We start from the raw sequence: 13,102 nt of genomic DNA, 5'->3' as shown, positions 1-13,102 counted from the left end.
ATTTCACTTTAGGTCATATCCTTACACCCCACCCGATGTTTTGAAAAGAACACAAGACACAGGTTGAGACAAAATAAGTCCATTTATCATCGGAATAGCTCTCCTATTGTAGTAGAAACAGGTTATAAAACACGTGGTTGTTGTGTATTGTATTTCTTTCACTCTCGTTAGTTATATGTTTCCAAAGTTACAAAAACAAACGCTTAATCTCGTCGGTTTTTTGTTTTTTGTTTTTGTGGGTTTTTTTTTTTTTGCAATTTTTGAAAAATAAATAACTCGAGTGGAAGGAATATCATATGCAACAATCACTCGTTGCATGACCTCTATTTAAACGTTTGAATGTCCCAGAACATGGATTACACACAGGCTGTATATAAATGTATATAATGAATTAGTAATTCATGGACATATCTAGAAAATAATAATAGACGGCTATCTTCTGGCTCAACGCATATCAGTTAAATAAAATATCTTTTAACAGTTCATAAACATATTACTTACTGCTACATTGTACAATATTAATGGAGTTTTATTTAGTTGTATTAGCACTTTATAAAACTCACCAGATCGTTTGTAAATTCTCAGAAAAAAAGCAACAAAAACATGCACAATTAGTATGAACTGTCCGATGAAAATGTCTGTATAAGTCATGTCGCATTTCTCAAATTCCTTTCATATAAATATCAAAAATACATTAAGGTTACTTATCTTAAACAAAGTCAACAATACATTAAAGATGTGCACATCACACATTACTGCCATACAACATGTATAACATTTGTTACCACATATACATCAAATCTTAACCTATCGCATACTTCCTTGCACAAAAAGAATAACCATCGTGTCATTGCAAGTTACATAGCAACAGCTATCGTAGGTTTATTGTTCAATGTTTACTGGTCAAATACTGTTACTAAGTACCTCATGTCATCCACCTGCGAGTATTGGCTCATCACATAGTTTCCATATTCTTGTCGCTTAGGTTGACACTACGAAACAATAGAAACATGTATGATAATATGACAATGAAGTACAATGTGTGATAAAAACTGAAGCACACTGTATGTTGATAAATTTTCCACAAATAGTGAAGTACACTCTGTATTAATAACTTATCCACAAACAGTTACGCACACTCTTAATTGATAAGTTTTCCACATGCTAATAATTTGCAGTATGCTGGCTATGTTCGTGTGTTTATGTAGCTTCACAGCATGAAATATATCCTCTTTGTCCGTAGCGTTCTATTCCTTCTTTACAACACCGATTGCTCAACACAGCACACACTACGTTATACTAAAACGGCAGTAGGAACAGGAGAGACTGGGGATCGTTCGACCTGACACTTTTAAATGTTTACTGGAAGTGTCATATTGTCACAAAAAGAGTACGAAGATAAAAGAAAATATACTAGATACTTTTTAAAAATAAGCCTATGAGCTGATATTAACCATTCTCTTAGGATAAATCTTAAAATCACGCCATATTTGAAGACATAGGATCAACGAAGCTTACGTGAGTAATATCTGTTGAAGTTGAATACATAGAGGAAAACGAAGTATCTTCAGTAATACCAAATATATTTCACGGGTAGGGACTTATATTTTGCTATTTTTCACTCGTGCTACGCACTCGTCAAATTATAAAAAAAATATTAGCCACTCGAGTGAAATGTATTTGTTATTCCTGAAGATACTATGAGATATTCTTTTTATTACATTTATAGCAAAGTATACCGAGGCATCTCAAATTCTCCTAGAATTCATTACGGTCCCCTGTCAACTGCCCACAAATGTACGCCAAATCATGATGTTTCCACCATTATCGTTTGTAAGCAGTGTTCTGATTGGTCAAATCAAAAGTTATTTTATTCACCATGTGAAAAATATAAGAAAAAGTTGTTTTTATTTACTAGTGATAAATATAAGAACAGGTGTTTTTATTCACCAGTGGTAAAAATATAAAAGAAATCGATTTTTTCATATCACTTTTATAGAATGAATAATTTTCGAAATTTCACTCGTAAAAATGTAATAAACGACTTTTCACTGTCATAATCTTAATTAAGTATATATTTACCGATTATGAGTACCTACCGATTTTCAATAGCATAAACCACATTTCTTGTGTAATGTTCAAGGTAAACATTGTAATATACATGTATTTTGTTCTACAGAATGCCTGGTGCTTTCCTGAGACGATTTGAATGTGTGTTGTGCTCATAATAGACAAAGCCAAACGAGTTTGTAGATAATAATAAGCAGTTATCAAGAGATTAAAGCTAACTGGTAAACAGGTAATAATAAGTGATGTCTCCATATCATGGTTCATTTTCAATCTTCCAACGTGTTGCAGACATGACATAATTTGGCCTGTATCTATACAATTACGCACACACCGACGTATGCTATGTAACAATCAAGTGAGAGCTAAAGTATAGCATTAATCAAAATAATTTTGGTTTGTTCAAAAGCAAAGAAAATGGTGAATATATTTGTTATAATTTGTTTTTTTATTTGCTTATTATTTTTTAATTAAATCAGATTCTTATCATTAAATAGCTTTTTTTATAACTGAATATGAAAACGGTAAGAACTGTGACTGTTTTTCTTAGTGTGATACTTACTGTAATGTACATTTACAAAAGGATATTGGACACTAGAAAATTAGACATGCATCGGTAGCTTCCTTTACTAAAACATTGGTAAATACTGGGACAAGCGCGACAAACTCTGCAAAATTCCTTTGGTACCGTAACATTCGGAAGCAATCCAGGTTTTGTTTTTGGAGATCTTCAGTTTGCTACAGACTTTAAGATTTTTTTTTATATTTTAGCAATGTACAGTTACCTCCAATTAACAGGCTTAAACAAAGATAATATTTCGAAATATCTACATACTGATAGAAATAAGTGAAAAAAAACCAACAAAACAATAACACCAAAATGACCGTATCGTTAACGGGAAGGGGTCCTATTTAATCTATGGTTGATCAGGAATGTAAAACAACCTAACAGCATTATACAGTAGTTTCATGCCTTATCAGTCAACAATCAAATCTCCTCCCCTGAAGTATTGGGAGCAACCTGATGAACTGTTACCCGAGGTCACAGGGGCGCCTTATTTGAATCCTCTGCGGTATCGAGGGATTTCTGATGTGAGTTCTTTACTTAGAAACAATGAAGAGACAATCGATTCGATGCCTTAATTGTCCAATTCTGTTTGTGCTTTTCTGTCTTCCGCAATTGTCGTAATACAAAACTACAAGCTTCCGCCATTTGTTTTACAACCGATTCACTCTATTGGCCCTTTAGGCCACTTTCTCATATACAAGATCTTTGCCACGATCACCCGAGGCCTAGAGACCTAAACAGTTAAAATGTTTAACTTGTCAGTACCAAATCCACGTAGAAGCAAAATATCCCATTAATAAATACCGGCAGCATTATGTTAATCGCATTTAGAACATTGTTGATTTAATCCTTAAAAGACAAGCGTTCTTGTGTCTCAGACAAAGTCTGTGTTGAAGAGTGTTCATTTAGGTAGTTTGCGTGCACAGTTAAATGGGGGTGGTACAGAGCGTGGTTCTCTCTGTTCGCCCTTCCCTCCTCGTCTCTGACAATATGTAACATCATAGATTTAAGATCATTCGTAAACAGACCACATATTAGTATAACAAACACAATTATACCCAGAATCCCTATGGCTACGTGAGCCGTGTTTGGTGTTGCTGTGGAAGAGGTTGTTGTGTTGTCTTCATATTTGTTAAGTTCTGTTGAGTCCGAAAAAGGAATATTTGTTGCATCAAGATTGTCGGACAAATTTGTCAACACACCGTCGAGAGAATGAAGAAGTGTTTCTGATTCCTTATGTTCTGTTCGCATTTCGTTGTTAGATTGTTTACTGAAAAGTATACTGCTATTTTTCTGATTGGTATTTATTTTCCTTTTCGATTTCACACTATTGTCTTCTGTGACGTGTTCTCGAGTGCCTGCAGATCGAGATCTTTTCCTCCGTTTGTTAGGAAGATGTGGTTCAGAAGTTCGCACGTCACGGGAAAGTGACCGCAAAATATCACCATGAGTTGAGAGTGATGACAATCCGGTCACGAATCTTGTTGAAAATGTAGATAAGGAAGAGGTCTCTAAGGAACGACCCTGCCCGCTTAGCCCTGTCTTCCGTTTTCCTACAAGAGAAATCAAAGTGACCATTGACATCATGTAATATAACATAGTAGAATATACTATAATCTACTGCTTAATGAGTAATTTTCGCGGTAGATATCCATGTTTTTATCATGATAAGTAGTATATAGAAAGTGCCTCTCAGAACTTAATATCAGCAGATTTTTCGCGAAATTCTCCGATCCCAAAATACCACATTCAATTCATCTCATCAAATACGTAGTATCAAATACAGCTCAGTCGGTTAGAGCGCCGGCCTCGTAGCCTCTGATGAAGATGAAGATTCGACGCTACCTGTGTCGGTTTGTGTTTCTCGGGAAGCTTAGAAAAAAGCCGGTCTGTGTGTCGTGATTGTGCTTTTGAGTAAGACAGAGTAAGACACTTTACCCTAAATGGAGTGGCCCCAGTTTATTGTTCAATGAGGTAGTCACCAATTACTACAATGCGACCACGCCTTAAAATGACCCTTCCTGTTCTCGGGTCGATTAATCCACCAAACAAACAAACATCAGTTACGTCAAGTTGATTGGAATTGTAGCAATGTGTCACACCTTGTTCAAACTCGCATAGCACAGGGTTAGTATCGTAGCAGTTTTCGGCCGCCCATGTGTCAGAGAGGATATCAACCACTGCACAAAGCATATGGCGACCGTTGTTTACGTTGTTGCGCATGCTCTTTCGTGGAAAATACGTTTGATGGGTACAATCACGCCTTCTCCATTTACCGTCCCCACTGATATCCCGATAGTTTACCCAAGCGTGTCGGTTCCGTCTGCAATACAAATTATAATTAATCTACTTTTGAATAAGACGAATTATAAATTTTGTGAATATGTTAAAATCAAAATAAGAGTAATCATCAATGCTTTAGAATAATTTCAACATTGATAAAGCAACTCTTTTTAATGCTACTGCAAATACTTTAATACAATTTTGCACCGCAAAAAGACAGTAATACTACCTGTACGTATATTATCAACATTTCCGACATTCGGTATTTAACGTATCGCATTGCTAATGTCACAGTGTTTATAATCAAATTAGGTTTAACATTACATTACATTATAAATAAATACTAGTACACTTTTATTTACAGTAAACGACTAGGGAATGCTGACAAAAACATAGCTTCTTGGTAGTTGTCAATGGTAACTAAGTAACCGGATGTGTTGTATGTCGTAAGATTTGAGCAAGCCATTTCTGCTTCCTCCCATGTGACGTTTTTATCGACAAATCCGTAGCAGTGACCATCGCGATGATTGTGGACAGACGAGCGAGGACAATATGTAGGGCGGCTACTGCCTGAAACAGTAAATATAACATAGCAATCAACATGATGAATAGTTCTCCTGTCACGCAAAGAGAATAATACTTGGGATTCTCTCTAATGTGGTCATTTCATTATATGTAACAATTCTCGTGGAGAATGACAAAGTGGCGCGTTTCAATGGATGTAACTATGGTACTAGACACACGGACAATAAAACTGAAATTATAAATGTTTTTTTTAGAATATCCTTGTGAAATATTTATTTTAATGGTGACTGAGACCCATGATGTTGTCATTTTAACCTTCTCCAAGGTTCGTCTTTCCGGTAATAAAGACCTTTCCTGTGATTGGAGGACCTACCCTATAGACTATCTATCACCATTTAAGAGTCTAGTTGGGATTTACAGACTTGTGTCGGTGTATTTAATGCTGGTGTAACACATGTATAGACCGTGTTACCGACTAGATGAATTGTAAATCGCCGTATGACGATTTGTTTTACCCAACAACTAAGGCATTTCAGTGTTTTACAAAATACTGTGCGACATGTTACATAAACTACCTGCCGTATTCCAATATTACAAGTCGGATGGAACACAAAAGGAAACAAGCAATACGTTTAATTGAATAAGAATCTGGTGGTCATGTATGGCACGCTTAACTCCCACGATTGAATATCTTATTAAAAATGACAAAATATGTGTATCCTATTAAGAATGACAAAATATGTGTATCCTATTAAAAATGACAAAATATGTGTATCCTATTAAAAATGACAAAATATGTGTATCCTATTTAAAATGACAAAATATGTGAACTTGTCTGGTAAATGTGCTTTCCGTCCGACATTTGGCCCAGTTTGGCCTTTCTTTAAGTCCCTAGCGTTAATGTAGTTTTCATTTCATTATTCAGCACAATACAGTATTTGTACAGTCCGTTACGTAGTGCTAAAACAGTTCAGGGTTAATTTGTTCTCCTGAATCAGAGAACAACACTTTTGAATGTTGGATGAAATCGACTTTAGCTGGCTCGGTGATAACAATCCACATACTAACATCACCATTTGCTAACTGGTCGCTGTGCCTGCCGTATTGTGTGGATTGCACATGTATGTAAATAGTCTGTCTACTTTGATTGGATCGGTAACATACCGTATAAGGAGTGATTGGTTAACTGCTGTCTGTGATGTCACCATTCGTTTAGGCACAATCGGGGGAGTTATTTGTAAACCAAATGTGATTGATAATATCAGAGTGATCCGAATACAGGATTGAGGACATTGTTGTGCTATTCCACGCACGATGACGCTGTTGTTCGGTTATTAGCGGGAATTGCATGATGAAATCAGAGACACATATGTATGAGAATACTCCAGAGCAGGTTAACAGGTGTCCAAATTGTATCTCTCGTAAATGAATTATCAGCATAACTGCATACCACACTCTATCTTAACATTTACTATAACTGCTTACTAATATATAATGTTGTGGGAAGCCCACTTAGCTTTTCTTAAAGCTGATACTTGTCAGACAGATAACGCTACTGTTTCAGAAGAGGGGAAATGTGTTTCTATCATTAATGTAGTATACCAAGGGAGTACCGCTTATCACCAACAAAAAGAGCACAGATAAATCAAGACTCTGACAGCATAAAGGTATAAAAGTTTACATACTCTACTGATATTGAGAGTTTAGTTTCAGAATTCCGTGGATTTAACACAATAACACAATAAAAAACTAATACTTTTTGGCCAGAAAGTTAAATTTTCTGGCAATACCCTCCTACAATCATGGCTTTAGATTTTAAAATAACTTATAAATACACACGCATAAAAGTTCGTCAACCAGTGTAAAACTATATAAATATTGGTAACTACATGTATATTGTTATTTTACTGTAGATTCTGAAATGATTTCCCGAAGCAAAAGTAAGGACACACAACTATCTCTAATATCTCAACACAACAATAACCTTTGATTGAATGCAGTTATCACCATATTTAAGAATAAAATACGAACATAAAGTATGAAATCAGATTCTAATACAGCATTTGACGACAGTAAATCGATCAGTTATAGACATGGGAGCGAGTTATCACCAATGCCGGCGTGTCACGAACACGATACAAAATGTATTCTGGCGATGTCACGATTGACACGATTGGGACGAACCGTAGACTATCTGTTTCTGTAGTAGTAGTATAACATTTGATCAGTGAATCCCTGTAGGAATTCTTCTGCTGAATTATGCAAAAATAATCTTATCAGGATTCTGTCTGTATAAACGTGGTCGATTTAACGTCACAGCATATTTTCCTCTCGTGTAGGAAATCAAAGATGACGAAATTTTATCGACTTTATTGTTTACAGAACACAAAATGTGCTCTTTCCATCAAATGTGTCGCCATAGGAATGCCCACCACGCGTATTTGCAGCTATGAGAAATATAATTATATAATCAAGAAAAGGTCGTAGTATGTCGTATCGATATGTTTCTATTCTGTTTCTCCACTTCAATAAAACGGATGTATTTAGTTTACAGTATTGCAGTGTTTGATAATAAACCCTGTTTAGGTTAGTTTAAACATATTTTATTGCAAAAAGTTTACAAACGGATTGGGTACAAGTTATTTCAACTTATGTAGTCACCCTTTCCAAGAGAAAATTGGAGAGATAGGGTTGGAGAGGGAGAGAGAAAGGGATGAGGAGAAACGGAAGGGTGAGGACAAAGGGAAGAAAAGAAGGGACGAGAATAAATCAGTCTTTTTATTATTTGAATATATTGCTAGATTTGATGAAAGTATGGAAATGCAAGAATATTTCTGAATTACATTCAAACGATAAATCTTCGTAAATAAAGGTAAATCTAAATCATAAGGTATTTCTAAATTCATATTGTTCAGGTGTTGCATAAGGACGTTTCTCTCAACAGTATAAAGGCTACATTGAAAGAGAAAGTGATGAACATTTTCACATATATATCCACATGACCAGCCTAGGGGTTTCCACAAGGTTTAATCGGAATAGGTCGAGAACTACAATGATATATCAGCTTCGTATGTATAATATTTAATTTACGATCCCCATGCCAAAATATGAAGGAGAAAAAGCAACAACGGGTTTTAAGAATTTTTTGAATACATTTAGCGATATTGATCACTTTACATATTTATCGAGGTTATTCCAACAACGAAGTGTAGAAGGTAAAAAAGAAGAATTTGTTGATGATAACCTGTAAAAGGGGATTCTATAGTTTCCCATATTTCTTAGTGAATAGCCAACATGATCTTGTACTGTAGAGGGGAGTAAGGAAGAAAGATATTCAGGTGTTTGATGATTATGCATTTTATAAAAGAGCTGCAGTTTTTTTGTTTTTTTTCTTCTGGAGGATAAAGTTTCTAACCCCGTTTCTGGAGGATAAAGTTTCTAACCCCGTTTTAAAGAATTTGTAGTGGCATAAGATGGTAGGCCAGTTATAATTCTTGCAGCTTCACTTTGCGCTTTTTCTAACTTATCAGATTCTGAATTTGAACAACCGTGCCAGACTTCACAGGCATATTCTAAAACAGGTAAAATAAAGGTTCGATATATCCTCAAAAGAGCATCACGTTTTAACATTTTTTTTTAGTTTTCTCAAGACTTTTATTTTCTTCATAACTGAAGAATAGATTGCTTCAATATGACCCCCCCCCCCCCCCCCCCCCCCCCCCCCCCCCCCCCCCATTTGCCACTCGAACTAAAAGTAACACCTAAATGCTTGTGACGATCCGTAAAGTCTAAAATATTACCGTTAAGTTCTAATTCAACTAATTCGTCGATATCATTACTATTTGAGATAAAAAGAACATCAGTTTTATCGGGATTTAATGTTACTAACCAAGTTTTTGCCCATCCATTTAAAGATTCAAGGTCTCTGTTTAGAATAGTTTGAATGTCAAGACAGGAAGCGGAAGAGTATTGTAGAGAAGTATCTTCAGCGAAAAGACGTGATGCAGAGTCAAAGACATCGGCAATATCGTTTATATAAATCAAGAATAATAAAAGACCTAGGACAGAAACCTGTGGAACTCCTGCATCAATAGAACCTAAACTCGAAAAGGACTCATTTACACAAATGTTTTGCTTTCTTTGATATAAATACTTTTTTAACCAGGCCAATAATTCCCCGCTAATTCCATAAGATTTTAACTTTATGCACAAGCCCTCATGCAACATCCGATCACAATACATGTATGCTTTCTTTCTTCGAGTGATAAACATAGGTTATGGTACATTTCAATTAATTGGTACACAGTAGAATGTCCAGGTAGAAAACCTGATTGATATTTGTAAAACAGTGCATTTTCAATGAAATAATTAAATATATGTTTAAAAATAACACGTTCAAGAACCTTGCCAACAGTAGACAAAAGAGATATTGGTCGGTAATTTGAAGGAGAGTGTATATCACCTTTTTTTTTAATAAAGGCACAACTATTGCTATTTCCACAGCTTTGGATAAACACCGGCTGACAATGACATATTAAACAATAACTCTAAAGGTTTACAAATAGTATGACAAACATTTTTTAACATATGATGACTAATTCCATCGTGACCCGAGGCTTTGCCAAGTTTTAGTGTCAGCAGTACATCACTTATTTCGGAGTAATTTATTCTTACCGACTTTAAATTTTTATCAGATTTTCAGTGTAATATTTGGAATGGGAGTATTGCGTTCATCAATACGAGTGATACTGCAAAAGCATTCATTTAGCAATTTAGATTTATCGATATCCCTAGTAATCATAGTTTCAGTTTCTGAATCTACTAGAGTTGGTATAGTTTGTGATGTTCCACTAGAGTTCATCAATCGTTTAATCAACTTCCAGTAAGCTTCATGATCAGAAGAAAAATAATTATCAATAATACCATTAACATTTTCATAAAAATTTAAACGGGTATGCTTTTTCATATTATTAACTTTGTTACGCTGACTTTTAAAATTTAAAATATCTTGAAAGCGATTTGATTTTCTAGTAATCTTATGTAACCTATCTCGAATTCGTAGATTTTTTCTCAGTTCCGAGGACATCCATGGTTTATCTCCTGGCCTGATAATAACTTTCTTGGAAGGTATACATAATGTAATAAATTCTAAAAATACGTTAGTAAAAGTTTCACAAGCATTGTCCACAGAACCACTATTAATAAAAGACTCATTCAAGTCATATTGGGATATAAGATCATTTAATTTCACAAAATCGGCTCTTCTATAAAACCACATGGTAATCTAATACTATCAATACAACCTTCGTGGTCACTGACAGATCTATCAATGTTTATTACAGAAGAATCAATGCAGGATATAGACTCACTAAGGATAACTAGATCTAGTAAACTGGTCTGGTTTGACCTATACGTGTAGGTTCTAATATTACATTAGTTAAACTATAAGAAGTTATTATGTCTACGAAAATATGGTTAGGTGCTACAGATAGGAGGTCTACACTAAAATCTCCAGTAATAACCAGATTAGGCGAAATGTAGAGAGCATTATGTGTAGATGCTCGCAGATTATTCCAAAACGGCGAAACTGCGTTTTCGGGTCTGTAAATGGTACAAATAATAAAAGTTGACTGCTGCAATGTAATTTGTATCCAAATTGCTTCATCACCGGGATATTCAAGATTTGCTAAACGGCTTACTTTTAACAAGTTATTTACATAAACAATAACACCACCACCCGCAAAGTTTCTATCTAACCTTAAAGGGACGTGGAAGCCTGGAATACCTATATCCTCAGAACTTACATGTTCATCTAAATGGCTTTCAGTAAAGCATAAAACATCGAATTCGCCTGCTACATCTTCAATATGATCTTACTTAGTACTAATACTTCGAACATTAAGATGGAAAACTGAAAGCTCATCAGAGCCCGGGCCAGGATTTGATTCAACGTCCATATACGTAAATATAAGCAACATTAGAATAAAGGAAAATTGTGAATTACGATAGAAAGAAAATCTAAAAGTCACTTAGCAAGCTTATAATTTTTTTCACGAATCCATATATAATTTGGCAATATACATATGTAATGACCAATGTGTGTGTGTGAATACAAGGATGGACCGGGAGTTTGGGGACAATCACATAACAGTAAACATTTTAACAATAAAACAGTAGCCCATGGTGGTCAGTGTATGTCGGCAAACACAATGATGCTGCAATGCTTATTAAAACACTGCAGAGTCTCACGCAGAGATGAAAAGTAGTCACGGGGAATGATGTTTTTTATTTGTTTGACACTTGACAGGCATTGTTGCATAACGCCTGAATGTTAAAGAGTTACCTGGACGTTTTCGACAGAGGTAAATTGAGAGGAATTGTGACCTTTCCTGTAAATGTAGGTGAGATGTCAACTGTATGTTTCAAGCAGCTGTAGATAAAGTGTTACCTGGACATTTCCGGAGAAGTAGATAGGATGTTGTCTGAATGTTGACGGTAGATGGAGATAAAGTGTTACCTGGACATTTCCGAAGAAGTAGATAGGATGTTGTCTGAATGTGCTGCCCTGCAGGTAGGGCGTAAGAATCGTACCTGCTGCCACCATTGCATGATCGTAAGAGGCGACTAAAATTGGGATCTTATCTTCTCTTCTTTCTGAACCACTTTCTTCTTCTTTTAAAAATGGTAGTTGCTACTCCTGCTTAGCGCTCAGCATGTTAGGAGTGGGACGACTGGTTCGCCCGTTGTCAGTATAATGTGACCGGGTGGGGTGTCCTGCTTGGTGTCTTCGGGAGTATGCTTCAGTGAGGTAGCACTATAAATCGGCAAAAGTTCCGGACTATCACAAGGTCACTTAACAGGAACATACCGCAGCCTCCCAAAACACACATACGCACTTACCAAACGCATGCATGTCGCACGCACGGGAGGCCGTCCTTAAATGACCTTAGCTGTTAATTGGACGTTAAACAAAATAAACCAAACCAAACCAAGTCTGAATGTGGACGGTAGATGGAGGTAAAGTGTTACCTGGACATTTCCGGAGAAGTAGTTTAAGTATTACCTGGGCATGTCCGGTATAGTAGGTAAAGAATTACCTTGACGTCTGCGGCAGATATAGAAATGGAGAACTGTAGGATCTGTTTCCATAGACCAGTTCCACCCAATAGAGATAAACTTTGATCTTCCGACATTTGACATCGTTGAGCTTTTATTCCATCCACTGAACTCCATATTTGTTCCGTCCGTCCATCTGCCATGTCCTTTGTGACCGATCCAAAACGTGTCGCTATGAATAATAATCGATTTAATATTTCGTGTACTTTTTAAATGTCCGATGGCAGATAGTGAAGAAAATCAATGTTACGTTAACAGTTAATATGTACACTAGAATATAGAAGAGTGTGTAAATATGATCTTTGATACGTATTATTTGGCTGTTGTTTCAGGTATATCTTACCAAGTACAAGAAACCTCAACTGCTTTAAAGGGACATTCCCTCGTGTGAACGGCAGATATGAGTTAGGGAATGGCTACACATTTAGTACCAATACAAGACAAATACACAATGTGACCAATTAGCTGATCGCTACACCCGGGCAATTTTCACACTTCGGGTCGAAGTTCCTTTAAAAAAATATATATATTAAGAACTTTGGA

General features: G+C 35.8%; 2 protein-coding genes across 2 annotated transcripts; both read right to left on the bottom strand.

Moving 5' to 3' along the window:
- Nucleotides 1-2,976: 2,976 nt before the first annotated feature.
- LOC117333359 lies at nucleotides 2,977-5,032 on the bottom strand. Its single transcript, XM_033892622.1, has 2 exons — nucleotides 4,738-5,032; nucleotides 2,977-4,188 (listed from the first exon to the last, which is right to left on the bottom strand). The coding sequence occupies exons 1-2, from the start codon at nucleotides 4,856-4,858 to the stop codon at nucleotides 3,479-3,481; spliced, it is 831 nt and encodes a 276-aa protein (XP_033748513.1). The 5' UTR covers nucleotides 4,859-5,032; the 3' UTR covers nucleotides 2,977-3,478.
- A 118-nt stretch (nucleotides 5,033-5,150) lies between these two features.
- LOC117333358 lies at nucleotides 5,151-12,722 on the bottom strand. The gene is made up of 2 exons (XM_033892621.1): nucleotides 12,541-12,722; nucleotides 5,151-5,488 (listed from the first exon to the last, which is right to left on the bottom strand). The coding sequence occupies exons 1-2, from the start codon at nucleotides 12,700-12,702 to the stop codon at nucleotides 5,339-5,341; spliced, it is 312 nt and encodes a 103-aa protein (XP_033748512.1). The 5' UTR covers nucleotides 12,703-12,722; the 3' UTR covers nucleotides 5,151-5,338.
- Nucleotides 12,723-13,102: the final 380 nt, after the last annotated feature.

Source organism: Pecten maximus, chromosome 8 (genome assembly GCF_902652985.1).
Source record: "Pecten maximus chromosome 8, xPecMax1.1, whole genome shotgun sequence".
Lineage (NCBI taxonomy): Eukaryota > Metazoa > Mollusca > Bivalvia > Pectinida > Pectinidae > Pecten > Pecten maximus.
This window is presented reverse-complemented; position numbering and strand designations above follow the sequence as displayed.